Source organism: Crocodylus siamensis, chromosome 7 (assembly GCF_052110815.1).
Source record: "Crocodylus siamensis isolate JL-2025a chromosome 7, ASM5211081v1, whole genome shotgun sequence".
Classification (NCBI taxonomy): domain Eukaryota; kingdom Metazoa; phylum Chordata; order Crocodylia; family Crocodylidae; genus Crocodylus; species Crocodylus siamensis.
Window position 1 is genome coordinate 54,941,193 of NC_143401.1, and position 26,362 is coordinate 54,967,554.

The 26,362-nt window shown below is 43.8% G+C and overlaps 1 protein-coding gene across 1 annotated transcript in view; it reads right to left on the reverse strand.

The window, feature by feature from the left end:
- Positions 1-26,362, reverse strand: part of CDH23 (cadherin related 23) — a 408,502-nt gene that overhangs the window by 157,738 nt on the left and 224,402 nt on the right. Inside the window, exons 9-15 of the mRNA XM_090058715.1 lie at positions 25,239-25,303; positions 23,243-23,480; positions 21,185-21,290; positions 20,241-20,368; positions 8,851-8,923; positions 6,230-6,346; positions 4,064-4,176 (exon numbers count right to left, since the gene is read on the reverse strand). Coding sequence (XP_089914841.1) covers positions 4,064-4,176; positions 6,230-6,346; positions 8,851-8,923; positions 20,241-20,368; positions 21,185-21,290; positions 23,243-23,480; positions 25,239-25,303 — 840 coding nt within the window. The remainder of the gene's footprint in view (positions 1-4,063; positions 4,177-6,229; positions 6,347-8,850; positions 8,924-20,240; positions 20,369-21,184; positions 21,291-23,242; positions 23,481-25,238; positions 25,304-26,362) is intronic.

Below are 26,362 nucleotides of genomic sequence, written 5' to 3' on the forward strand. Positions count from 1 at the left end.
GCTCCTTGAGAAGACTTGAATCAAACTACAGTTTGGTATTAGGAGGCTAAGTTGGTTAACGGCACAGGCACACTCAGAATGCACTGTTAGGTAACTACTTGCACTCAATTCATGGTGCACCTTTTCTTTTTAAATTCAGTTTCCCTGAAAGTCCCCAGTAAGCTTCTATCATGTTCCAAAGCCCACTCCTCATGCCCATCAGAAAATGGGCATACTGATTGTAAAACAGCTGCTCACTACAGTAGCTTTACATTTTTTGTCCGTTATTCCAAGCTTTTTCTTTGCACATGTGTGTGCCTGTGCATGAGAGAGGACCAGCAAAAATGCAGAACAGAATGAAGAAACCCCATTGCGTTTGGCCCAAAAATCTAGGAATGGGCAGCAGTTCTCCAAACATGGGGGGTGCTAGTATCATGCCAGAGCTCTACAAGAAGCCAGGAGTGAGCAGGATTTTACTATTAGCAGGCTATTAGTAGGTATTCCCTCTCACCCTCCTTCCCAAGAGCAGTATTCCTATCTTAGTTAAAAGGGATACAGAAGGTCAAATCTCAGTCTAGCAAATACACATAGGTGGAGCACTGGTGCCATCCAGTGGTAGGTCAGGTGAATCTCAAATCGATGGTCACAAGAGAGATCCTAGGCAATGATCTCTATTTTAGGCACCAGAGTGACTTATTAGATGAGGCTGAGGTATTCTAGGGGATGTAACAGGATGGCCCACTCAGGGCATGGTGAACCTCAAGTGCTGTTTTTCCATGGCTGCTTCACAACAGCAAAGAAGTCAGAAAAGGAAAGGTTATCTACCAGATTAGCTACCCCAGTAGCTGGAGCCTGCTACAGGATCACTGTCCCTACTGCATATTTTTTTCTCTTTCCAGTCTCATTGTAATCCCCCAAGCTCATTCCCATGCAGGTATTGTTCCACTAATGGCGATCTTTCTCGCTCACATGGTTTTTATTTAGAACACTGGGGTGGCATTTTTGTTTATCCTGGTGTGCTCACTCATTGAGGGCAGGTTCTTGGGCACGTAAGGATGGTGCAACCATGGGTGATTAGAACAGGGGAGAGAGGGATTTCTTCCTGGCCTGTGAAAATTTTCAAGGTCTTAAAAAATGTTCACAATTCACACCCAGACAGACTCCCCTCTACCCCCCAGAAAACACAGCACAACAGCAATAATCCCTTTGTGCCTAGGAAGACCCATCTCAGAACAGCCATGTGATTGGTGAACTCAGCTTGGGTATGGCAGACAGATTCAAGTCTTTACTTTGCCACTTTTCCACTTCTTAGGTGAGTGCCTTTTATGGCTCTTTTGGAGTCCATTAGGGCAGGGAGGAAGGGAGCTCCCTTTCTCTTTCCTGATGGAGCTGTTCCTTTTTAAAACTAACCAATTAAATCTTCATTGAAATGCATTCAAATTTGAATTTTGTACATTCCAGGTGAATTCCCCAGCAACTAGGTTATAAAACCATCCTCTCTCTAATCCAATTTGTATTTAATTTCTTTTACAAAATGGACCAACTTCAAAGACAGAGACAGGAGGACACGCACCACAGGAAGCCAAGAGTCTTTGGGCAGGGCTTTGGTTTGGTGACAGGTCTCATTTTGGCTGAATAGAGACTTGAATCTGGGTCTCCCCAACTCCCAAGCATGTGCCCTTGACCAACATTTTACTGGCTGTTCCGAGGTGGATATCTATTTCTCTCTTTCATTTTTAACCATAAATTCATCCTGGACCCACCATAAGTTTAGCCAACAACAAATATGTCCTTAAAAATACCTTTGATAAAGAGGTATTTTCCAATAACAAATCACTGAAAATTTCCTGATCAGCTCAACTGATGATATGAAACCCAATCTGTATGTTTTCTAGGGGTTTCAACGGCAATGTTTTCTGTTTAACAGGTACTAGTGTGGTGGTTAGATAGATCTTGGATGCTCCAGACAGACATTCACCATTAAGATTCCCAGAGCACTGAACTGAACATTCTAGGCACAAGAGGGTGCAGAGCCTGGTAAACCACAGGTATGTTTCTGTTAAATGCATTGCCCAAATTTATAATCAGACACCAACTTCCCATGGAGTTTTCAGGCTCTCTAATTATAGAAACTTTTAGGAACTATGTTAATGTAACTTTTTTCTAATTAAAATCTCCATTCCAGAAAATGTTCTTTACCTTTTAATGAATCTATTAGAAAAGCAGTCCCCTCCCATGGAGCCCAAAAGAGAACTCAGCAGCAGACACACCATAAGAATATAAGGATTGTCATTTACCGGGTCAGAACACAGGCCCATTTTGACCACTATCCTGTGTCACACAGCAGCAGAGAGTGGATGCTGAGATGGAGAGTGAACTGGGTATGAGTAGGGTTTTTTTTCCCCACTGTTCTTCTCTCACTTGCAGCCTCCAGCATTTAAGGTCCAAAAAGTTCTAATTCAGAGTATGTATCCCTACCTCCCTTGCTGAATAACTACTGATCCCCCTTTCTTCCAGAATTTGTCCAGTCCCTTTTTTAATCTAGCTAACAGTTCAGTTCCATAACATCTGGTGGCAATGAGTTCCACACTTTAATTACATGCTGTGTGAAAAAGAACTTCCTTCCATTAGTTTTAAACTTACTACCTACTAGTTTCATTTTGTAAGCCCTAGTTTTTGTATTGTGAGACACAGTAAACAATAAACCCCTATTTACACTCTCTTCACCATTTAGTATTTTGTAAACCCTTAGCATGTAATTCCCCGCTTCCTCTCTCTCCCATGAATCTCTTTTCTAATCTGCATATGCCTAGCCTCTTTAATGTCTCCTCAAATGGAATCTCCTCCATACCATTAATCACCCTTGTTGCCCTTCTCTGAACCTTCTCTAGTTCTTCCATTTCATTTTTGAGGTGTGAGGACTAGAACTGGGCAGAGTATTTAAAGTGTGGACGCACCATAGATTTATAAAGGGGCATGATGATACTTTCCATCATAGGCAGAAGGAGAAAAAATGATTTTGGGGGGCTGAGCATGCGTGTGCATGCATGCAAGTGCTGCCCCACCGCCCTTAATCAGGTAAGTCTCTGGTGGAAGGGACAGCCCCTGCCCCACCCCTTCCTGCACTGCGGGGGCTTTGATCTGCCCCCCCCCCCCCGCCCCACCCAGCCTAGCCCCTTTCCCTTCACAGAATAGATTGATATTTGCCTGCCATGCTGGGCAGCCAGTGATCCACACGCTGGGCTGAGATCCTAGCTGCATGCGCACCCCTCCCCACCCCTGCTACAGCCACCCAGAGTTCATGACTGGGCTGCTTTCTGACCGTACCCACTGCCCCGCGTTTGGGGGGGACTTAGCCCCCTTAGCCCTGGCCTTCCGCTGCCTATGCTTTCCATCCACCTCAGACTAGTCAGGACAGTAACAGGTCTGCTTCAGATTGAACAGCAAACATCCAGGAGCCATCCCAACCCAATACCAGTCAGACAGCTCTCTCCTTTAGTACCACAACAATATTTCCAGTGACTTAAAGCATACAAGCTTTACCCAACAAATTGCCTGACAGTGCTCTTGATCTTTCCTCTGTTTTCTCATAATAATGCTATAGTTTCTGAGGCCTTTATTTTTTTATACTGAAGATCCTTAGTTAATTATAGGGTATTTGAGGTGCTGTGTGGCTTGGGGTATACAGGAGCTGAAGTGAATGACATTGAGAACTCCTTTAGACTTATCTATCACATGGCTGCCAGTACACAGGACTTGCTAGTAAATGTGTTGTGGGCCCAGGCTCTCTGATTTAAGCTACTTTAAACTGGCTACAGGTGACTTTAGCAGTGTGCATTGCTGTCCCCTAACAAATGAACTGAGAACCCCTAAACTCACAAAGGCCAGCCAGCAGCAGTCAGACAAGAATAAAATTCAATCACCACTGACACAGGGTGCATGTGAATCTGTGACCCAGAGGTGAAAGGCGTTGTATCCCCCATGTATATCCACTGAGCTGTCCCTTTCTTTCTCAGATAGCATTTAATGGAAGCGATAAGAAGTGACAAGCTCATAAAAGGAAAAGAGAAGCATGTGAACTCACAGTAGCAATGCCTGTTTTCTGGTTGTGACCCACGCCTCCATCCACAGCCCGGACAATGAGTATGTACTCTGATTTGGCCTCCCGGTCCAGCAGAGAGGTTGTAGTGATTTCACCTGCAAAAATGGAAAAGGGGAGAGGTAAGAGATTACATGTGCTAATAGTGCAACCAAAGTTCAGGAGGAGGAGGGTGGTACATGCTAGTGCATATGAGTGTATATAACTTCCAATGAATATGAAAGGGTGAAAAATTGTATTCTAGTGACATGAGCATGGTTTCACAGATAATCTGAGAATTGCAGATCTGGCAGAAGTGATATCATTCTATGACTTGATTTCTATGAGACAACTCTTAATTTTCTAAGGCAGTCTTTGGAAACCCTCTGAGAGTCCACTGCATACCCTGAGAGCATGCAAGGAGACTGGTATTCACGTGTCTCCTGGATATGTTTAAATATTTCTAGCAAGTGCTGTATTCTAAGGGATGGGGAGGGGGCATTACAGTACACAGTCATGTCCCTGACTCCAGGTGACAGAGCTGTCAATATGTCTAATTAGCAATGATATTCTACTCAAGAACTACATTAATGATGACCAGGGCCCCTCATGTAGCAACCTTAGGAAGGACCAGATTACCAATACATAACTTTACATAGTGGCACCTTCTTTCATGGAGTACTTGCTCAAATTATTCCACTTGGCACCGAGCTTGTCTATTTGTTCACTGAAATTGTGGAGTGAGGACAGACAGTCAGAGTTTGTGAATCTGCTTTAGTCTTGTCTGGAGTATTTTATGGTTCTATGCAGGCTCAGCTTTGCTGAACTCAGCATGCATATGTCTTAACCTAGGATCTTCTATTAATTGGATCTTCAGGTAATCCATGATATTGCTGCAATGTTACCTGGCTTGAGCTCAGTGATTTTGCAGCCTTGGGATGACATCATTGTGTCTTCATGAGCAAAGAGGAAAAAAATTTTGGGTATTCAAAATTCTGATTTTCCAAGAGAAAAGTAGCTAAGCTTTGGTGTGATCTGGACAGAAACTTTCACCATATGGCAAGCTTACAATATGGGCATTTCTGTTGTCACTTCTTCACCCATCTGAGATGGCTATATGATACTGACTGAATCTCCTTCCTTCCCAATCCCATTTTTTTCCTGCAGTTCATTCCAAGTGATGAAAGGAGATCAGCATTAAGGATTGTTCTCCCCTACAGAGGAACTTTAATGTGAGGGGCTGTCCAGGGCACAACTGGAGAGGGGGAATTAATCTGAATAAGAGAACAGAAAAGTTTAAAGGCCTCTTAAAATATGCTTCCAAAGTTTTGTGGCATCAATTAATTTGCTGGCTGAAAAAAAATAATCAGGAAAAAAGTTTTATATATGAACGCGTCGTAATGATGGATCACTCCTCCTGTCCACAAAATTACATCCAATTAAGCACACCTTTACAGAGCAGGTTTGGCTAATTTAAATCAAGACCTCCTGCAGAAAGTACTTACTTCTGAAAGGCACTGAGCAGGCAGACACAGCTCTGCAGTATCATTTTTCTCCTCCCTTTCTTTTCATGTCCTTATAAATCACTCTATACTACAGGGTAACTTCATTTGAGGAAGGGCTCTGGGTGAAAGCAGGTCTGAAATCACAATGCATACTCAAGAGGTTTTTTCAGAGAGCTTTTTAGCATTACACTGCCAGGACAGTGTCAGCTTACAACAACAGAGGGAACTTCTTCTTAATGGTATACATTTATGTCATTGATGAGACCCCAAATAGCCCTGTCCTTCCTTGTCCTAGACTCTAATTACTTTAAAGTGCAAGCATTAAAGATCCATTTTGTCTTTGGGCCTTTGTTTCACTGGTAACGATTCCCTCAGTCCTTAGGGGAAAAAAGACTGGATCTGGGCACCAGACAGAAGAGGTACTAGTGTCTTTATCTCGGAGACATTCTTGGTAACTCCTTAGGCTGTACTTCTCTTACAAAATACATGTTAGGCAACACAAGAAAAGAGATAGAGAAATAGGAGAGTAGTGGAGGGAGATAATGACAAGGAAAAAAAGATGGAAGGAAGAAAAAGTTGTTAAAGGTGTAGACCATGAGAAAGTTGTTGGAAGGAGGAAGTCAGGCGAAGAGAGGCAGAAAAAGAAAGATTGTGTGGGTAAGTTCACCTGAGCGAGCATTGATCCGGAAGTGAGAAGAACCTTCGAGTGAATAAATAATTGACTCCTGACCGTATTCTCTGGATCGGTCCAAATCAGTGGCATTTAAGAACAGCACTGTGGCTCCTTGGAAGAGAACAGAAATGGAGAATGAAAGATGCAAGTCTATTAGCACACTGACCTGGTGAAGGGGCCAGAAAGCAAAGCATCCACAGAACACCTGAGGCAGCTACCTCATGGTCATGGCAAACCACAAAGCACTGTGACATCTACTCCCAGCCTGTCTATGAGGTCTAACTCTTCCCTCACACTAAGTGCTCTGTACCTCTGAGCTGCCTTGTCGTATTATTGGCAGCTCTAACACCCAATTCAAGCTTGTCACTGTATCCAGGAATCCCAAGGTGAAGACTTAATCACTTGCCAGCTCTTAAAGACAGCATACAAGCCCACAGGGATTTTAAATGTTGTGTGTTAATGTTAATCCAAAGGAAGGAAAGCTGTGTGAGCCACCTCTGGCTGGATATGTAATCGCTAACATCCACAAGCTCAGTCATGACCAGCAAGCAGTTCATGATGGGTTTGCTACTTACATGCCTCAGGGGAGAGCTGACAAAGATAAACTCTTTAACAAAATGGTATTTAACTTTGGGGGGATTTAAGTGTCATGTTAAGGGCCTTTTGGTTGCATAGCTAGAAGGAATCAAGGATGCTGTTGCTTTCACAAGTTGCTTTCTCTGTAAGACAAGGGCATGAACTGTATGGGAAAGGGGATGGAGGGGGAGGGAGGAGGAAGGACATGAGTTCCCAGTTCCTCTTAGAAGAGATATGTTTGCATTTTTGCCACAGGTTTTCTCTAGCCCTGGGGTTTTCACTGTATAAACTCAATTCAAACACCTGCTTGGCTTTTATATTTACCAGGACAGATAGGAACTGAGCAAGCCTTGCAGGTACAGCATGCAGAGACATTCCAAGTGCAGGTGCTTTCAGAGTTCTTTGTGCTAGTGCTACCATGCAAGATGGAGAAATAAGAAATATTTCTTCAGCCAGTGCTCCTTAGAGAGGTGGGGTAGGGTGGGGGACAGGGCAATATCCCATCACTTCTGAGTATCCAAGAGGGAGTATATCTGGACAGGCCCCCCCACTCCCATACACGTACTGACCAATCTTTGGAGAATGGCATTGGGAGGAATGGAAACAACTCCTTTCCTTAGCAATATAGCTATTCATGTTATTTGTCCTACTGCCCCCAAGTTAGTGTTTCTGGAGTTACTAGGTGCCTGTATGTGTGCGGGGACGCTGCTCCAATATGCTGTAATTGTGGTGCGATGGAGCAGACTTGATTAATCGACTCTGCTGGAGTGTGCTAAGTAGAGTGTCCCAGCAGCCTCTGTGTCTCGTGTATTCAGCGCCTCTGTGCTTCAAAACGGTGGCAGGGGTGCTTTAACTGAAGCTCCTTTTGCATTTGATGAGCTGCTTAATAAAAGCGTCCCCACCCCCACAGCATGCGTAAAGACATCCATTATGCCTGCCCATACCAAAGCTTGGCACAGTGCTATGGATCAGCACAGCTCAAGGGGTATACCTCCCCATCCCATCCCTTATGACAGTGCAGCTCAAGGAGATTTCACTCAATTTCACATATACGAAAGATCCTCATCTGTCATCTGAAGATTTTAAAAAGCACTCAGCATTGGCCTGACCTTGCTCCTGATGAATTAATTCCCACTGGAGTTCACCCTTGACTCCAGTGGGAACAGAGTTAGGTCAGGATGCCTGGAAATGCCTTCATGGACATGTTCTGTAGGAGTCAGATGTAACGCATTCATTTGTTTACAGAATTTGCAGCAGAACTCATCTGCTGGCATCTGGATGTTGAACAACCTTCACTAAGATCCTGTACAACTCACTGTTTCAGCCTATGCATCTCACCACTGAGGATGTGAGCCTGTCTGTATGCTAGCTACGAAACCCGGCTCTGTAGCTGAAGCTGTGGAGACTTAATTCTTTTAGTTCTAGAGATCTCTGGTTCAGTTTCCACAGTTGGCTGAGATAAAACCTGCCATATATACACATGGTAACCTATTCACTGGTGTCAGGACCACTTGCCTATTGTTAATCTATGTGCAATCCCAAATATCAATCCAAGCAGGCAAAGAGACTGACTTCTATTGTGTCTTGAAGAGTAATGATTGGGATCTGCTGGATGAGAGAAAAAGATTCTCAGAACCAAGGGCCTCTCCAGAGAATACCCTTCCTCCAACACAATCCCCAACCCTGTCTATGAATTATTACAGAAGTACTTATGAGAAGTGCTTATGTCCAAGCTGTTACAATTGTACACATTGAGTAGCGTGACACAGGAACACAGGCAGCTTGTGTATTAACTATGTGTTAATGTGTCATGTATGCATTGAAATTGAAATAACTGCTCATTAGGCAGTGGGTTCCTTCTCTGTAAGAAACAGAACTTGTTTCTTACAAGATCCTGGAATTTCCTGTCCAGTCTTTAAGCTCTTTTGGAATCTAGGCCCATCTCCACACTGGCTCAGCCAATTGCCATATAAAAACACTACTACATCAAGACCAGGAAGGTAACCCACAGGACAACCACAGAAACACACTCCCCATACCTGCCATAATGTCCTCCATGACAGTGATGGCGTAGGATGGCTTGCTGAATGTGGGCGGATTGTCATTTTCATCCTACAGTGAAAAGAAATGGAAATGCAAGACAGTGACTTGGAAAAAGCCAACAAAAAACAGCAAAATTGATTCTTCATGCCCTTCTGAAGGGAGCACCACTATTGTTTGCAGCCCAACGAGGAAAAAGAAAATCCTGTGGTTAAGGGAACATGTGGTACCCATTCTAGCCACTTTGGGACCTGTGCAGCATGTGGCATGCATTCTGGACTGGTGGAGGTGGGTGCTGTTTGCAGTGCAGAACCTGGACCAGCCAGAACAGGTTGTGGTGCAGAGTGGCTGGGGTGGGTGTTGTGTGTAGAGCTGCTCCCACACAGGCTGGAAGAGGTGCCAGTGCCTCCTGGCCCGTCCGGGACCATGTTGCACACGGTGTCCGCTCCAGCCGGTCTCAGGGTAGGGAGGGATGAGGCCTGTTGTGTCCCACACCAGCTGGGGGTGGGGAGGGATGGCGCAACATGTGCATGTGCCTGGGCCTGTCAGTGCATGCAAGTCAACTCAGATCCAGGGCCAGTATGGGCCAGATCACAGGACTTCCTGGATTTAGGTAGCAGACAAAGACCAGGGAGATCTGTACACTGACTTCTTTTGCAGTTTTGATCAAATTATGGCACTCGCGGTACCCTGGCTTCTTCATCTACAAAACAGCGGCAATATTATCCCTCTAACAAGGTGTTGCAATGCTTAATTAGCTACAATAGGACAGCAGTTTGGAGATGAACAGAGCTATGCAAATGTTCAGCGCAATTACCTGCTAACTGTCTAGAGGATGTGCACACACTGAGGAAGAAGATTCACTATTTTGTACATGTCTTTTCTTTTCCATTGTTGCCAATACCCACATAAGGAGTTAGAAAGCAAAGAGTTCAGTTCTCCCCTGATCCTAAACTAGACTTTGAACAAGAGTGAGGGATGGTGAAGGCAGAAACAGATTAATGTGGCTCCCTGATTCTGCATCAGCCTCAGGCCTTATGTCAGTGGAGCAGAAAACACTGGCACAGTACAACATGGTTCCATCATGCTCCCTGTCCCCATGGAAGGGATGAGGAATGCAGATCTAGGAAGGGAATCAGCTCCAGCAGCTTTACGCCAGCGGGGAGTTCATCTCCACTGGGCAGAATTCTCTGCTTACTCGTTTGGGCCCAAATCTGGTCAATAGGAGCCACTTAAGTGTGCAGTGCCAGAGGCAGAAATGAGATTGGATCAAAAGTATCTTTTCTACTGACTCTTTTCACCACTCATATCCCACAAGGACACATATTTCAAACAGAAGAGAAGACAGCATGGGCTCTGGATGCACACGTCAGTGAAGATGTTAGCAGGAATGCTATCATTAACTGCCTCAGCAGAGCCCCTGAGATTCTAGAAAAGTAGTGCCTTTTTCTCATTTCCTAACTGACCCCATTTCTGAGCTTTGGGAAGGGATGGGATGGGAGACTGACATACAGAATCCCAAAAGGATGCCACATCCGATTTAAACCTTGCTGGGGTCGTTTGACCCCACTACTCTTTTCCTGCCATGGCAGGGGGCCAGACTTGATGATCTGCTCAGGTCCTTTCCGACCCTACTAATTATGAAACTATGAAACATTTCCAATTAAAATAGGCCTTGGGCTCTAAACTGATTTCTCTCTCCTACTCCCTGTGGCATCTTGCGAGTTTCTCCACCTCTACCATACAGTGTGAGAAGGGAAAGAAACTTCCCCAAAATAATACAAGCTAAATCCCCTTCTCCATCTCCTCCCTAAGAATACCACACCAAGATTTTATTATTTAGGACAGGGGTGGGCAAAATGTAGCCTGCGGGCTGGATGCAGCCCACCAGACCATTCTGTCTGGCTTGTGGGGCCCCCCAAAAATTTAGAAAATTAATATTTATTTGTCCCGGCTGCCTGTCATGCGGCCCTTGATGGCTTACCAAAACTCAGTAAGCACCCCTCTGCCTGAAATAATTGCCCACCCCGATATAGGATTTCACTGGTTAATGAAAGGTGAATTTTGAGGGGTCTTGTTATCTCTTAATCTTTACAAAACAAGCTTAGCTGACTCTCAGTTACACAACAAAGGTAGTAGTCATGACTCTCTCCCTACACCTCCAAAACACCTTTATTTTTCCTAAAGGAATTTTAGTGTAGGTGAAAGCCAACAGTTTATGAAGACTGTAAATCTTGTGTCCACAGGACAGTGCAATTTTCTCCAGTGTGTGTCTGTCTGGTTTTAGAGAGATGATCTGCAAGAGTGAGAACAGAGCACTGTCTCCAAAAGGGTTCTTCAGTATCTATGCTAAGGTCACACATCTACTAGCGAGGAAAAATTGCTGAATCATTTTCCAATGGCTGTCAGGTATCAGATGCTTTCTGTAATGACCCTCTTACACCAGACAAAGCACAACACAAAGGTGGTGAGCCTGGAGACCAGCCACAGCACCCAGTTACTTTAAAATAGTTTAGGCCACAATTTCACAAGTGGTCAATGATTTTGAGGGCCCAGCTTGACATAACATTCAGCCTAGTTTTCAGAGGTGTTGAGAAGCCACAGCTCCTATTGGAATAGTGAATGTTTAGAGTTTCTGAAAACTGGACAAGGTAACCACAGCACGAGATCTCTCAAAAATGGAGGCATCTAAAACCTATTGGGTACTTTGGAAAATTCTGGCCTGAATGTGTGGGTGCCTTTACATGTGCTTCGGTGTGTTCCGATTAGAGTAATCAGATTAATCAAGTCAGCAGGAGCATTCTAATCAGAACCCTTTAGTGTGCTGCAGTGTTTTGTGTATTCAGCATCCTGCATTTCAAAAGGGTGATGGGGGTGCTTTTAACTAATGTTCACAATTATTTTGATTTAAATACTGAAATCTCATTTCGGCGTAGAAGGCCATTTTGTATATGAATCCCTAGCACACTGCAGTGAAAGAACACTTTTCAAGGGCTGGAATTTAAAGGGGAATACATTCCCAAAGGCTTACTCTCCCACTAGAGAGAGCAATATTTCTAAAATTCTATGCTCAATAGCACAGTACTCATAGCAGGGATGCTGGCAAGTCTATGAATGTGGCAGTGATGTCATAAATGTACATTAAGAGCACTGTCCCTGCTATCACATACAGAAAAACTACAAATTTCAGTCCATCCCACTCATTTTGCAAACCAGCAACCTTGGCAATGGTGAAAGTAGTCTCACAAATAGCTAAAAATATTACTGCCTCTGGCAATGGGATTCACACCCAGACTACTCAGACTGCTCTGCAGAAACCCTTCATGCCCTTGCATACCATTGTTGAACTTTAATCCAGATGAACTCCTAGACTTGTATAGAACCCAAACACTCGGACTGAGCTTGCGGAAATGTGTCTCTCTCATCCTGGGACTGCTGAGAACTGGCTTTATCCCTGGTTAGAACAGCCACGAAGTCTGCTCAAGCTGACCCTTGGGCTGTTGGTGCATTGCAGAAAAGCTGGGATACAGACACCAAAACCCAATTCCCACATGAGTTTAAGTTCCTCTGGAGCTAAGTTGAGTCCAGCTCTGCATCTCCAAAACAAAGGCTCATTACCCTGGGGACATACTTGAGTGGGGGACCATGCTGTACAGCACCTGTGTACTGGCATAAAAAAGACTACCATGCACTGATGATTTTCTTTTCACTGTCTGTGGAAAGTGCATTCTCTCTGTTCCTACACTCTACTCCATTCCTGGGCCCAATTCACTGGTATGTAAGAGTTTTGCTTAATGCAGGGCCTATGGCAGGGGAGGAGGGGGAAGGTGACTTCATACCACTCTTGTGATTCCTTGTCTTCTCAACTATTCAGGGACTAGTTAGACACTATCCAGTGTGATTTAGAGTCTTCTCAGCCACAGGACACTGGTGAATGAAGCTCATGATTCATATGTGACATCAGAAGATGCAATGAGGGGAAGATTTCTGAGCCAGCACAGCAGGCTGTCAGCTTGAAAGCAACTTTGAATTTCAGGGTCCATCTATATTACGGAGTCTCTGCTATGAGCCTGACTCAACAGAGCCTGACTGGAGACTTTGCATCTGCCTTTGGAATGAGTAAGCTGCCTAGGTGTGTTAATTCCCACCCCCCAACTCTCCTAGCCAGCACAGTGATGCTCACAAAGTTATGTAGTACAGACTAACCTCCAGTTTCTGTATGAGCACCCTGAACTAATAACAAAATCCTTCTAGACATTTTCATAAGAAATTTTCTTCTTCTCTCTTGATGCTTAGAAAGCGATTTTGTTTTTAAGTAAGAGTGATCCTGGGCTGACAAAGTCATGAAACATAAATCATACAAAGTGTAAGCAACCATAACTAGGGAAATAAGTTAAAAAAAAACACACAAAGTTTGTGTCCCTCCTGTCCATCTGCAGTTATTTTAGGTGATACATACAGCAACAGCAGTTACAGACAGAAGTGTGGTTTTCATTCATGCTCTTTAAGCATGTCTGCTAAAGCCTACTTCTATCCTGGTGAACTAGGTCAAAAACACTTGCTTTAAATATTCTTACCAATAGAAGAAGAATCAGCTTAAAGCTCCAGGCAGGGGAGCTTCAAATAACAATGAGGATCTGTCTTAAACTGACCCCACCATATAATGTAATCAACCCCACCACACAATGTGTAGAATTAAGAATGAAATGGTCAGAAAACTAAAACACCCCACTGGACTTAAACATTTCCTTGGGCTTCCACATATAAAGAATGAGCTGACTAGAGACCACTAATAGGTCTGCAGCCAGAATTAATATTTTTTCCATTGAATTTGATATATTAGGCAAATTTCATGTACCGCTAATGCCCATCTCACTGTAATTAAAGTGCCATCTTCTACTACCTTTGCCAGAAGCAGGTGGTCTGTTATCAGTCTATACTCTGCTTTTAACATCCTCTACCTCACTATGTAACAAACCTTAATGAGGAAATCCCTCCTTCCTCTACTGCTGCATTATATTCTCAATCTCTGGAGAACACAGCTATTGGCTGGATCATCCTGGAAAGCTGAAAGAAACCCCTGCACTGACTGCAGTTCAGTTTTTTAAGATAAGAAATCCACAGTAACCTTCTATGGTGAGGGGGAGGGAAGGTGTCCGGACATGCACCTTGAAAGTAGTGTTTAAAAAAATTAAGGAGAAAGGAGCACACAGGAAAATTATTTCACCATTTTCTGCCAGAAGGTGCCTTCCCCACCTTTCCTCAAATCAGATGTTATTGGCTATTATCAAATATGGGACACTGAATTAGAGGGACCTCCACTCTGATCCAGTGCGGCAGTTCCTACATTCTTACAGGACAACCGCTTTATCCAGCAGAGTAGAAAAAGGGTCTTACTTTCTGTCCAGCAGCAACAACTCCTCCAGCCTCAATGGCTTTAGAAACAAAATTTAGCCTCTTTCTTCATCATCTCCTGTTATATATCTCTTCCTTAAACCAAGCCCCAGGCACTACACAGTAACATCCTCTCATGGGGGAGGCTTGGTCAATCACTAACACCCAAAGCAAGTGAATGAACTTCTTTTATCGTATACTTAAATATAGCTAAAGTTACTGGCTCAATGCACAAAGCAGTATCGAGAATGTCAGTGACAGAGCGCCAGGCAGAAACTTATTAGTGGTGGTATTTCCTGGGATCCAAGCATCACACTCACTATTAGTTCTAGTTCAGCAGCTCATTCTACAAAAGCTTATTGTCCCCTAATGGGAAATCTACACAGAGAGTTTGACTTCTTTATTAAAAACCAACAAGCAAAGGATGAAAAGAAATCAGCTCCTTCCACACTCACCCCTTCTCTTGTTCTGCCTTTCTTATTTTTTTTCCTTAATGCCATTGTGAGTCACTTCATCATCATGATTTTTTTTCCATCAAGAGAAAATCCCTTTTGGTAGAAAGTAGCGAAAGTGACAGCTACTTAAAAACCACAGTGTACAAAATCAACCAGAAGGAGATGACCTTTCCAAGTGCGGTCTTTAGACAGATGTGATTACACTGTCTAAGGAACAGCATAGGGAAGGAGTATTTAGCTACTACTAAATTCCCTTCTTGTTCTGTCTGATTCTCCCCTACAATATCTGAAGACCGTGTGTGGGAGAGTGGTGGGGGGAAAAAAAAAATCACAAGTTTTTTACAACAGGGAGAATTTCCTTCATCCTCAGGTTAGAAAACTGATGTCATATACAAGCAAGATCAGACTGGACCTGATCAGATCAAGTTGCACTGAGATTGAAGGGTTATCAGGTGAACAGACTCCATTGCTGATACCTTCTTGAAGCTTTTGTCAAATCACAATAGGCTGCAAACTGACAATCTGATCTAGTCCTCTTGAGCAATATTTTAACTGCCCCACCAACACACCTCATCCCTGATAAGAACACCTATATAAGGATGCAAAAGAAAAGGAAAGCACCCAGTACAACTCAGTCCTCATCCAGCTGAATCAGCTAGTACTGGAAAAATAAACACTTGCTTGGTGATTGATTCACTACCTAATAATTTCAGAAGCTGGAAGTGCTAATGTGCAGTTGATACTCATGTCAGACTCTGTGATATTTGGTTTCAAGCACCTTTAGATCTTCAGAGATTGAGGGAAAAGAGAAAAGAACAGATCCTCTTAATCCTCTTAAACTTGGCAAAGCTAGAAAGGAATGAAGTCATTCTCCTGTCAGGCTTCTGCTCTCTTCCCCCCACAAGCCACTACTTTGCAGGCAAGTGACTGGAGAAGACACAGAATGAGAAAACAGTGAACTCCTGTGTTGTTACTAACACGATCTGTTTTGGGTAAATCAATTGACGCTGCACTCTGCTGAATCTGCCCCTTCTGTTCCTGGAAGAGTTGCCATTGGACTATAGATGCTGAGGCAAGAATCTTTTCATGAAGAGACTACTGCGGAAGGAACCGTACCAAGATAGAGGAGTAGTATAGTAGTGTGAGGACTGATTCTGAACCACAATGTCTTCTAAACCTATGCAATCACAGACTCCTTCTGTTGCCTTCAGAAAACTTACCCTCTGTGCCTCAGTTTTTGCACTGGTAAAATGAAGCTTGTAACTATTCTTTGCCCATAAGAGTCTACTCTATAGAATATGTTTTGTAATGATGAATCTTTATTATTAATTTTTATATCCTTGATCACTCCCCACTATTCTGTTCCTCATTCTCTGTAAGCTCAAGATACTTAAAGTAAGATGGCCATGCCTGGGTTCTAGTTGCATTTGAGCTCATCATACACAGATCAAGGAAAGCAGTAAGAGGAGACCAGGGAAAGTGTGGGTCCTTTACTGAATGCAGGAAGCAAACTAGTGACAGATGATTTGGAAAAAGCTGAAGTACTCAATGCCTTTTTTTCCCCTCAGCCTTCACAGGCAAGATCAGTTCCCAGACTACTGTACCTTGCAGCACAGTTTGGGGGAGAAGGTGAACAGACAACAGCAGTGAAAGAACAGGCTACAGACTATTCAGAAAAGCTGGATGTATACAAGTCCACGGACCAGATCTGATGTACCTGAGAGTGCTGAGGACATTGGCTAATGTGATTGCAGAGCTGCTAGCCATTATCTTTGAAAACTTGTGGTGAGCAGGAGAAGTCCCACATGACTGGAAAAGGGAAAATATAGTTCTCATCTTTAAGAAAGGGAAGAAGGAGGATCCAGAGAACCACAGAGTGGTCAGCCTCACCTCAGTCCCTGGAAAAATCACGGAGTAGGTCCTCAAGAAAACCAATTCTAAGAACTTGGAGGAGAAAAAAGTGATTAGGAACAGTCAGCCTAGATTCACCAAGGACAAGTCATGCCTGACCAACCTAATTGCCTTCTATGATGAGATGACTAGCCCTGTGGATGCAAGGAGAGCAGTGGACATGATATACCTTGACTTTAGTGTAACGGTCTCCCAGAGGGGTGTGCTGGGTGCCACTAGCCCCATATGGCACACTGTAGTGCATCCCCTCCCCCATTCAGTCTCCTGATTGGTGGTTGGGCTCCTACCCTCAGCCAATAGCTGACAGCAAGGAAGTGCTGCGGCCACCCCCCTTACCACAGAGTTGTGAGGGTCTGAATGGTGTGGGGGGAAAGTACAGGGAGTGGAAGTGCATTCTGTGCCCATCCCCAGTGGTGTGATTGGCTGGGTGTGAGGCCCATCAACAGCCTGTGGAGCCACATGCACAGCTGGCCATGGGAAAGTAGTGCAGGGTGAGGCGTGTGGCCAAGGGGGGCAGTGGCAATGACAGGTGCTGCATGTGAACAGCGCGCCCCACACCCAGGCTGGCCAGGTGGTGTCTACAGAGGTGTGGATCCACTGCCCTTGCCCCCCCCACAGGTCTTAATCTTGGAAGCACTGTGGCAGGTGGGTTGGTGGCCACGTGTCCTAACAGATGTGACACAAGGCACGATTCAGCCCTGTCTGATGCGTGCAGCCGGCCATGCCTGGGGCAGGCAGGGGCACTGCAACATTATTACCCCAGCAAGCAACAGCTGCAGGTGGTTCCCCTCGTGCCATGAAGAGCCCATTTGGCAGCCCTGTGCTGATGGGGCTCCATGTGCTCCTGCCACAGGGGCATGGGTGGCACATTAAAAACAAGAAAAAAATATAAAGGGGTACATGAGCTGAAACTTTGAGACAGAAGGGGTACACTTGTTTAAAAAGGTTGAAAACCCTTGGGGTGGATGAATGGACTGTATGGTGGATAGAAAACTGTTTGAATCATCAGGTTCAAAGGGTAGTAATGAATGGCTCAACGTTTAGGTGGCAGCCAGTATCAAGTGGAGTGCCCCAGGGGTTTGTCCTAGGACCAGTTTTGTTCAATATCATCATCAACAACCTGGAAGACGGGATAGAGTGCACCCTCAGCCAGTTTCTAGATGACATCTAGCTGTGGGGAATACTAGATACAATAAAGGGTATGGCTAGGATTCAGAGAGACCTATAAGGACAAATGCAAAGTCCCACATTTAGGATGGAGCAATCCCATGCACCGTACAGGTTCGGGACTGACTCGCTAAGCAGCAGCTTTGCAGAAAAGGACCTACGGGTTACAGTGGACAATAAGGCAAATATGAACCAATAGTGTGCCCTTGTTGCAAAGAAGGCTAATGTCATACTGGACTGCTTTAGTAGGAGCAGTGCCAGCAGATCAAGGGAAGAGATTATTTCCTTCTTTTCAGCACTGATGAGGACACATTTGGAGTACCGTGTCTAGTTTTGGCTTCCCCCTACTACAGAAAGGATGTAGACAAACTGGAAAGAGTCCAGAGGAGGGCAATGAAAATTAGGGGGGTAGGTCACGTGACATGAGGAGAGGCTGAGAGAACTGGGCTTATTTAGTTTGGAGAAAAGAAGACTAAGAGGGAATTTAATAGCAGCCTTCAACTACCTGAAGGAGGGTTCCAAAGAGAATAGAGCTGGACTGTTCTCAGTAGTGGCAGGTAACAACAAGGGGCAATGGTCTCAAGTTGAAATGAAGGAAATTTAGGTTAGATAGAGGGAAAAATGCTCTCACAAGGAGGGTAGTAAAGTACTGGAACAACCTACCTAGAGAGGCTCTGGAATCACCATCCTTGGAGGTTTTTAAGACGCAGTTAAACAAAGCCTTGGCTGGGATGATACAGTTGGGGTTTGAGCACGGGGTTGTACTAGATGACCTCCTAAGGTGCCCTCCAAATCTTATTTTCTATGATTGTATAAAAGAAAGAGGTGAACAGGGTTTGGATCTTGGTTAAGTTGTTTCTGTCTGACTGCTCACATGAGCTACATCTGGCTGCTGAATCACCCTGTCAGTCACTTGGGCATACCTAATATTAAAGCTGTTGTCATATTTCAGTTCTTTCTTCAAAACTACCATAACATGTTGGTCAGTATCTTTAAGACCCTAAAGCTAAGGGATTCCAAAGTACCTAGAAGAGCTAGGCCCTCAAGCTGACCATGAGTCAAATGGCGTCTGCAATTTCAACTCTGAAACTACTAAATTAATGTTTGAAAGCAAAACCTTTATTTTGGCACGTACTTTTTCACCATGTTTGTGTCTCACACAAAAACAGTTTGTGACCTCTTTCCATTAAGGCTGTGTGTAGATGAAACAAGAGGTATGTGCACAACACCTTACAGGGGGCTAAATGCTTTTGCACTGCTTTAATGGTGCTGGTGTTTGCACACCTCTGTGGTATGCATTAATTCCAGCTGCTGTAGGAAATTTGGCGGCATAATGTACCTTAAATGACTTGGGGCACAGCAAACTAAAACTTCAGGTGTAGAATGAAGCACCAGGCCCCATGCAGCTCCACAGCTCTGCAGGAAGCCCTGCAGGCAGCCTGGCCACAGCCTGGGAAAGCAGCCTCTGCCCAAAGCAGCAAGCTTGATCACTCCACCCTACCCCCGGAGCCTGCCTGCCTGAGCTACACGGGGGCCCAGTGCTTCCCTCCATGGCTGCAACTGCTCGAGCCAGGTGCTTGTGGGTGGGTGCTGCCTGGGGGAGGGCACTCCTGCCACTGAGGGAAGCACTAGCTCCCACCGGGGCACAGGGACCGCTCTGCCTGCCAGCAGCCCACCCTCCCCTTCCCCCCAGAGACAGGTAAGTCAGTGGGGTACGTGAATGACATGGGGGTTTAATCAGCCCTACATTGAAGTGGCATCTTTTAAAACCCACTGCTTCAATTTAGGGCCTGTTTCATTTACACACGCCCTATAAGAGCCATTTGCTAGCTTCCTGAGATAGCTGGTACCTATCGGCAGCTCTGGTAAGGCTGCTTCTCAGCTAGAAACTAAAAGGATGGTGTGGATATATTTCATGAAAGAAAAAGAACATACTTGAAAAGGAAAGTTATTTCTAAAAGGGAATTTTTAAAAAATGGAGAGAAAAGTCAACATGTGAGTATACGTATTGATACAGACAAATACACGATATTAAATGTACAAAATACACTGTGTTATGCTGGTGCTGGGTGATCTTGCTGGAGTAACACAGGGGAAGCATCATGCGATTGTATCAGGGAACTGCAAGACAGGATTTCCAAGTTCTTCCCCTGACCTGATGCATGGTCCTGGGTAAGTCACGTAACTTTTCTGAGCCTCAGTTTAGATATCTGAACCACGGACAGAATCAAACTTACCTACCTCACAGGGCTTATAAAACCCTTTATGAGCCTTGCATGAAGGTGCCGGGTAAGTACAAAGCATTACCCCTTCAAATGAACACTGGCATCAAACAGAAAGACATGCTTGTTTAGCACTACCAGTGCTGCTCACTCTGGGTATGTCAGGCTAAAAACTTCTGCTCTTGGTGGAATGATGGTGCCCTGTAGGGAGGTTATAGTGGACTTGTTCCTTATACTTACGAACACTTCAATGGTGACAGGAACTGTGCTGTTGAGTGGTGGGTTGCCAGCATCCTTGGCCATCACAGTTAGGTAAATAACTCCGTTGGAGACTTGCTCATAATCCAGGGGATGTGTCACACTTATCACTAAAATGGCATACAGTTTTAGATTAAATGCAATTAATACTAGCTAAATGACTAACTAATCTATACACTTGTTGAACAGTATCTCAGCTATTCCATCTGGTCACTCAGATTCTGGCCATTTGGACCTTGTCTATCCTTTTCCCCCCACCCTGCTCACTGAAGTGTTAGCGCTGGTGCTATCTTTGGTTTGGATGAGGTTAAAATGCCAGCTCTTACTGCAGTGGCTCTAGTGCAAAAAACCACAGCTTTTCCAAGGTAAGTGTGCTGTTAGTTGAGCTACCTAAGCATTAGTCAACATTAGTCACCCAGTGGAACAATGTCCATCTACTCTCTGCCAGAATGAGTTGAACAGAGGAACAACAGTGACTCCCATTCCTCTTACAGGCTAGCAATTGCAATTCCTGGCAGACCAGCACTGACTATGGTCAAGATTCTCTAATGTGATGTGTGATTTAGGGCATCTCTATTTCTTCCCCAAATTCGAGGGAGCCAGATTTGCAGTGGCAGATGATCAGTTTTTGAAAATGAGGCCCTTGCAAAGGTGTCATTTGGGCACCTGTAAACTGACAAACCTGAAATCACTACTCACTTTAAAAAAACCTGGGCCTCCTCTGGATAGTACGAATCAGAAGCATAGCATGCTGCATGTCTCCTTCCACAGAAAGCCAGTGTTTACAGTTCTAATCTATGCCCAAGCAGAAACAAAGTCTAACTGAATCACCCTTTTCCTTCTAAGTAGCAGCAATCCCTTCTCTCACTCAGTCTCTTGTTTGTCCTCTTCATAAGACACCTTGCCAGTTCCTCAGCAGTGCTCACCTCCATATCCTTCATAGATGTTAATGTCAAAGTAGCTCCGGAATTCAGAAGCATACACAATGCTGTAAGTGATCTGGTTATTTGGTGGAGAATCTTCATCAGTTGCCTGAATTAAAGCAGAAGAAAGCCCTGGAATCACCACACCAATGAATGAATCATGTCTGAGAAAAAGTGCTGTCTAAGAAAAAGAAACAACGAAGCAAACAATTTTAGAAAGAGGGCAAGGAGGAGGAAGAAAGAGCTGCAGGGATGGGACAGTGGGTACAAAGGTAGTAAAGTAAGAGTTGGATTACAAAGGTGGTAAAGTAAATGGATTTTCCTTATCTGTTTCCCCAGTTTCTATACTGTATACTACCTTCCTTCGACCCTCAAAATGGATATAATTAATTCTGGGTAGTGCCTGTGGTATCCCTTATTTTGTAGTGAACAGAGAGACTCAGTTTCCACCTTGATTTTTCACTTGCTGGTTTCTTCTGGGCTACATATTTTAGCTTCATGTTTAGGCCAAACCTTTTCCCCTTCCTTCACTTGTGGGTATGTTGGAGAAGGCTTTTCCCTCCCTTCTAATCTGGCCTACTGGTTTCATTGGGGGAAGACCCAGAAATAGACATTAAGGATGCATACAACACTAGGTCTGCAAACTGGTGTTCAGTAGTAGTTAAAGGAGTTTTGAAATCATAATTTCTTCCCATCCTGTCTCTGAGGGAAAAAATGCCTTTTGATATGACCCACCTTTTTTTTTGTCTTGATTTGGGCAGAAGCAAAACACCTATGGATATAAACACACTGATGTGAAACACTTAAAAATGTGACTGCAGCACTTTTGCTACGTTCACATATCTGCTTTTCTGGGGAAAAGACAGCAGAGCTTAATGATCATTTTAAAGAGTCCAGAACACAAGGGTCTTTTTGCCATGGTGAAGAAGGCAAGTGGTTTCCATTGCCCGCATTTTCATGGAAAAAGCTTGTAATTCTGTCAGCAGCAAACAGCTTAGCACCTGCCTGCTGGATTTTTGGCAAGGCTCAGAAGGTAGTGAAAAGGAGTTTGCATTCAGGAGGAAGCACTGATCTTGGGGATGGAGAACTCCTGATGAAGCTCTGAAGATTCATCTTAGATGGAAAAGGTTTGCAATTCTCCTCCCCTTTGCTAAGCTCGGCTTGTCTACATTTGGGGAGCTTGTCAACATTGGTACAGCTTGTCATGCCAATGGTGAATTTTGAAGATGAATGTGCTTGCCTCATGAATTTCAAACCTATCAAAATGAAAATTCTGCTGCCTTTGGTAATGCTACATCTCCCTTTAGCAGTAGATTCCTGTCTTCCTGTAACCCATCCTTTCACAGGAATTTCTGAGGGATGATAATACAGGCTGTCATAGTCAAAATTCAACTCTCCCCATCTAATGTACTTTCTGTTCTATACTGAGGCAAATTCATTAGCATCCTTCCAATTCTGTCACAAAATCCAGAGAGCCTTCAGGGAAGCCCCAATCACTCCAAGTGTAACAAAGTATGATGCAGTAAATCCTACATGTAATCAATGGTGGAAGGCTGGGAGGAGGGGAAGAAAGGGGCAATACTGAAAGTAAGCATCTTGCCAAATTCCCTTCACATTAAGGATTAATTACAGCATTTACAAGGAAAGGATGGACAGCAATTCCTTCTCCTGCTTCCTCTCCCCATACTCCTGACCCAGTGATGCTCCTCTTTAATTGCATCCATGAAGGGTTTAATTACAGTGGCTCATTCTCTCTGTATGGCTTCCTAGAGGTACGGTTGCATCACACTAGCTTCAGATTGCCTTTCAGTAGGAAAGGATGAAAGATAACAACGATGAGTACAAGAGAAATATTAGACAGGATGGGGGGGGCGAGGAGGAGAAAAAGTTTTATAATATGCTTTATACTGCTTCATTCCCTCCCCTCCTCAGCTCTTCTAAGACTTATCAAAGCTGGAAAAATGCTGGGTCACTGGCTCCAGTTCTCCCCAGTGATTCCTGGCTGAGGGCATGGAGAAAGGGAAGCAAAGTAGCAAGTGACCTGGTTTTCTAATTTCTTACCCTGAGACGGACCAGCTGATTGACTGAAGGCTCATTTTCACGGATAGCCCCCAAATAGGAGTCTTTCTGGAAGGTGGGGACATTATCATTGATGTCCAGAACATTAATTCTCACACGCCCCGTTGTCTCTTCCCCACCCCCATCCCTGGCGATGACTGTCAGTGTGTAGCGTTGTGTGGTCTCATAGTCCAGACGGCCGATTAGCGTGATCACACCTGTGTCCTTGTCCAGTGAGAATCTGACAAGCCAAAAAAAGTTGAGGGAGGGGAAGAGACAGAGGAATTACAAAAAAAAAAAATAATAAAAATCAACCTCTCTCCAGACAGATGGGAAGTTGTCTGAAATAACAGTGTAAGAGTGGGATATTAGAGCATGCTTGGTGTTGGTATCCTAGCCTCTTCTTGACAGCAGCACGTCACAATTCAACAGCTTCTTTCAGCCAAGGATCTCATGGAGAATCCAGATACCAGCTAAATCTAACTCCCCACTGTGGAGTAGGTGTGATCAAATCATTCTGCAGATAGAGAAAATGAAGCATGAAGGGAGCTAAAGCCTAACTTAGTAAAGACCCTGCAGCACAAAACGATTAAAACCAACCTTTTTAAACTTTGGCACTCAAACCCATTTTAAGGCACTTAAGGAAACAACTTGGTTTTCAAGGGGGCTGAGAAACTTCAGCTCCCAGTGAAGCCAGTGGGATTATACGAGGGTTAATTTTGCCTATTTTATGCTATAACATCAATAACCCTCTCCTTTCTTTCTAAGAAAGGACTTCTAATGAGCCACGCAAAATATCACGTTATCTTGAAATTTTCTTGATATCATCTTCTAATGAGCCACGTTATCTTGCTGGGATCCTATGATCCCTGATGACTTCCTGCCCCTGGGGCAGGGGGCTGGACTCATTGATCTTCCAAGGTCTTTTCCAGCCCTAATGTCTATGAAATCTATGAAATCAAAATGTTGCTCTGAGGCAGTCTAGTTCCCCGCTCACACACCAGTGGCAGAAGTGGGTCTCATGCAGCTTTTCTACAGACTATGATACGATTTATCAAATGTTCTTACTGACTTCAAGTAACACTTGCATGTATAAATCCCAATATAATAAAGCAATTAATCATACAATAATAGAATCATGAAAAAACAAGGCTAGAAGGGACTCCAGAGGTTAGACTCCAAAGGCTGGACTCCAGAGATTAGAGTCCAACACTCCACCCAAGGCAGGATCATCTCTGTCTGAGCCAAACTAGACAAATGTTTGCCTAATATGCATTTAAAAATGAAAAAACATGGTTAACTTTATACAAACACTCAAGTACAGGTGATTTCACAGGCTGTAGACCTTTATTCAGTTAGTGCTGTAACAAGCTCAACAGTATGGGGTTGAACAAGAACGCTTGCATCTTGTTATACCTCCCTCTGATAGATTAAAAATTATTTGAGTGTCAGAAAACTTCTATGATGAAGCTCCATCTTTAATAAGCTGAGCAGATTCAGCTCAGTAATTCTTGCATTGTAAGCTGTGTTTTCCAAATTTTTATAGCTTTTTCCTAAACAATTTCCAATTTTTAACAAGCCTTTTTCAAGTGCAGATATCAAACCCAGGTCAATCTGAAATGTACTGGAAGAGATGTTCAGAGGCAGTTCAAAAAGCACCTGCACCCTGTGTGGGTCTCATCCAGCTCTTACTGAAGATAATGGAAGTTTTGTCCCTAACTTCAGTGGCAGCAGGACTAAGCCATCTATACTAATCAGCTCTATATGTCTCTAAATTCATGAGTACCCAAATAAACAAAAGAAATTTAGCTGGGGGGAAAAATGCCAAGTGAAAACAGGAACAGGTTTTATATAAAGAGGTTGGGTGCTGAACACTACACTGCAGTGTTCAGTAGGCTGTCTCTCAGATGAGGCATTGCAGGGAAAGTTGAGTGACTTCCTGGTAAGACCAAGAAGGCAGTTTAAAGAACTGCAGCTATGTAGGTTTTGTCACACTTACCTGTCAGGATCATCACTGAAGAAGTAACTAACTTTCCCATAGGTGCCCACATCATTGTCAGTTGCCTAAGAAGTTAAAACACAAAATTGATATTAATAACAAAGATATAGACTGGGATGTTAAAGTTAAATCTCAAAAGCAAACCTTTATTATGAGAAAACTAAACAAGAAACTTTATTCAAGGCCCCTGCTATCTGTAGCTGCTGTGTTGACCCACTCACATCCTTCTAGACTGATGGTTCTCAAACTATTTTTTTTTGTGGACCACTTGAAAATTGCTGAGGGTCTCAGACCACCTAATCTCCATCTCCAGAAAAAATAAATCAAGCGCAGGGCCAAGTATAGATATTCTCAATTGTTCTGCAACCTTTCTGCGGACCACCTGAATGGAGCTTGCGGACCAGTGGTGGTCCACAGATCACAGTTTGAGAGCCTCTGTTCTAGACTATCTTTATGTATCCTGTTCTCTAGAATACCCTGTAGAAAGAAGGTGCTACATTCCCAACAAGAACTGCTCTAAGAATAAAACTCCTTACCGCCTTTCCTGATTCACTAACTTGTCATGACTACATAACAGGATCTGCACCTAAAATGTATTCGAGGGAGCCACACAAACCTGGTGCTTCTCTTCTTTGTCTTCCACCCTTTTTTTTTTTTTTTTTTTTTACAAGTGAATTAACCGCCTAGCACCTGCATAGATTTTGTTAGCTGACATTTATCACTCTATCAGTCTGGCACTAAGATGTTTTTGCTTCCCTAAAATGTATTCTTTGTGTGCCCCTGACTCACAGCCTGCCCTAAATAACAGCACTCAATCAAGATCTTTTTACACCACTTCCACAAAAGTTTGGTGGTTGGGAATTTTAGGCAGGCTGTAGCTTAAGTTAAATACCTGTACTAAAACAAGAATGTGTAAGTACACAAAAAGTACAGCAATAAACAATGGGATAAAACACAAGACAAACTCCAGAACTTTTACAACTGAATATACAGGTGCTCTAGGAAACCCCTAAAAGGGAGGAATTTAAAGCTTTTATTTTAATTTAAATATTACAAACCTACTCCCCGTGGCTTCACAAGGACAAAATGTAGTAGAGAAATGTCAAGAGACACCTACCACAGCA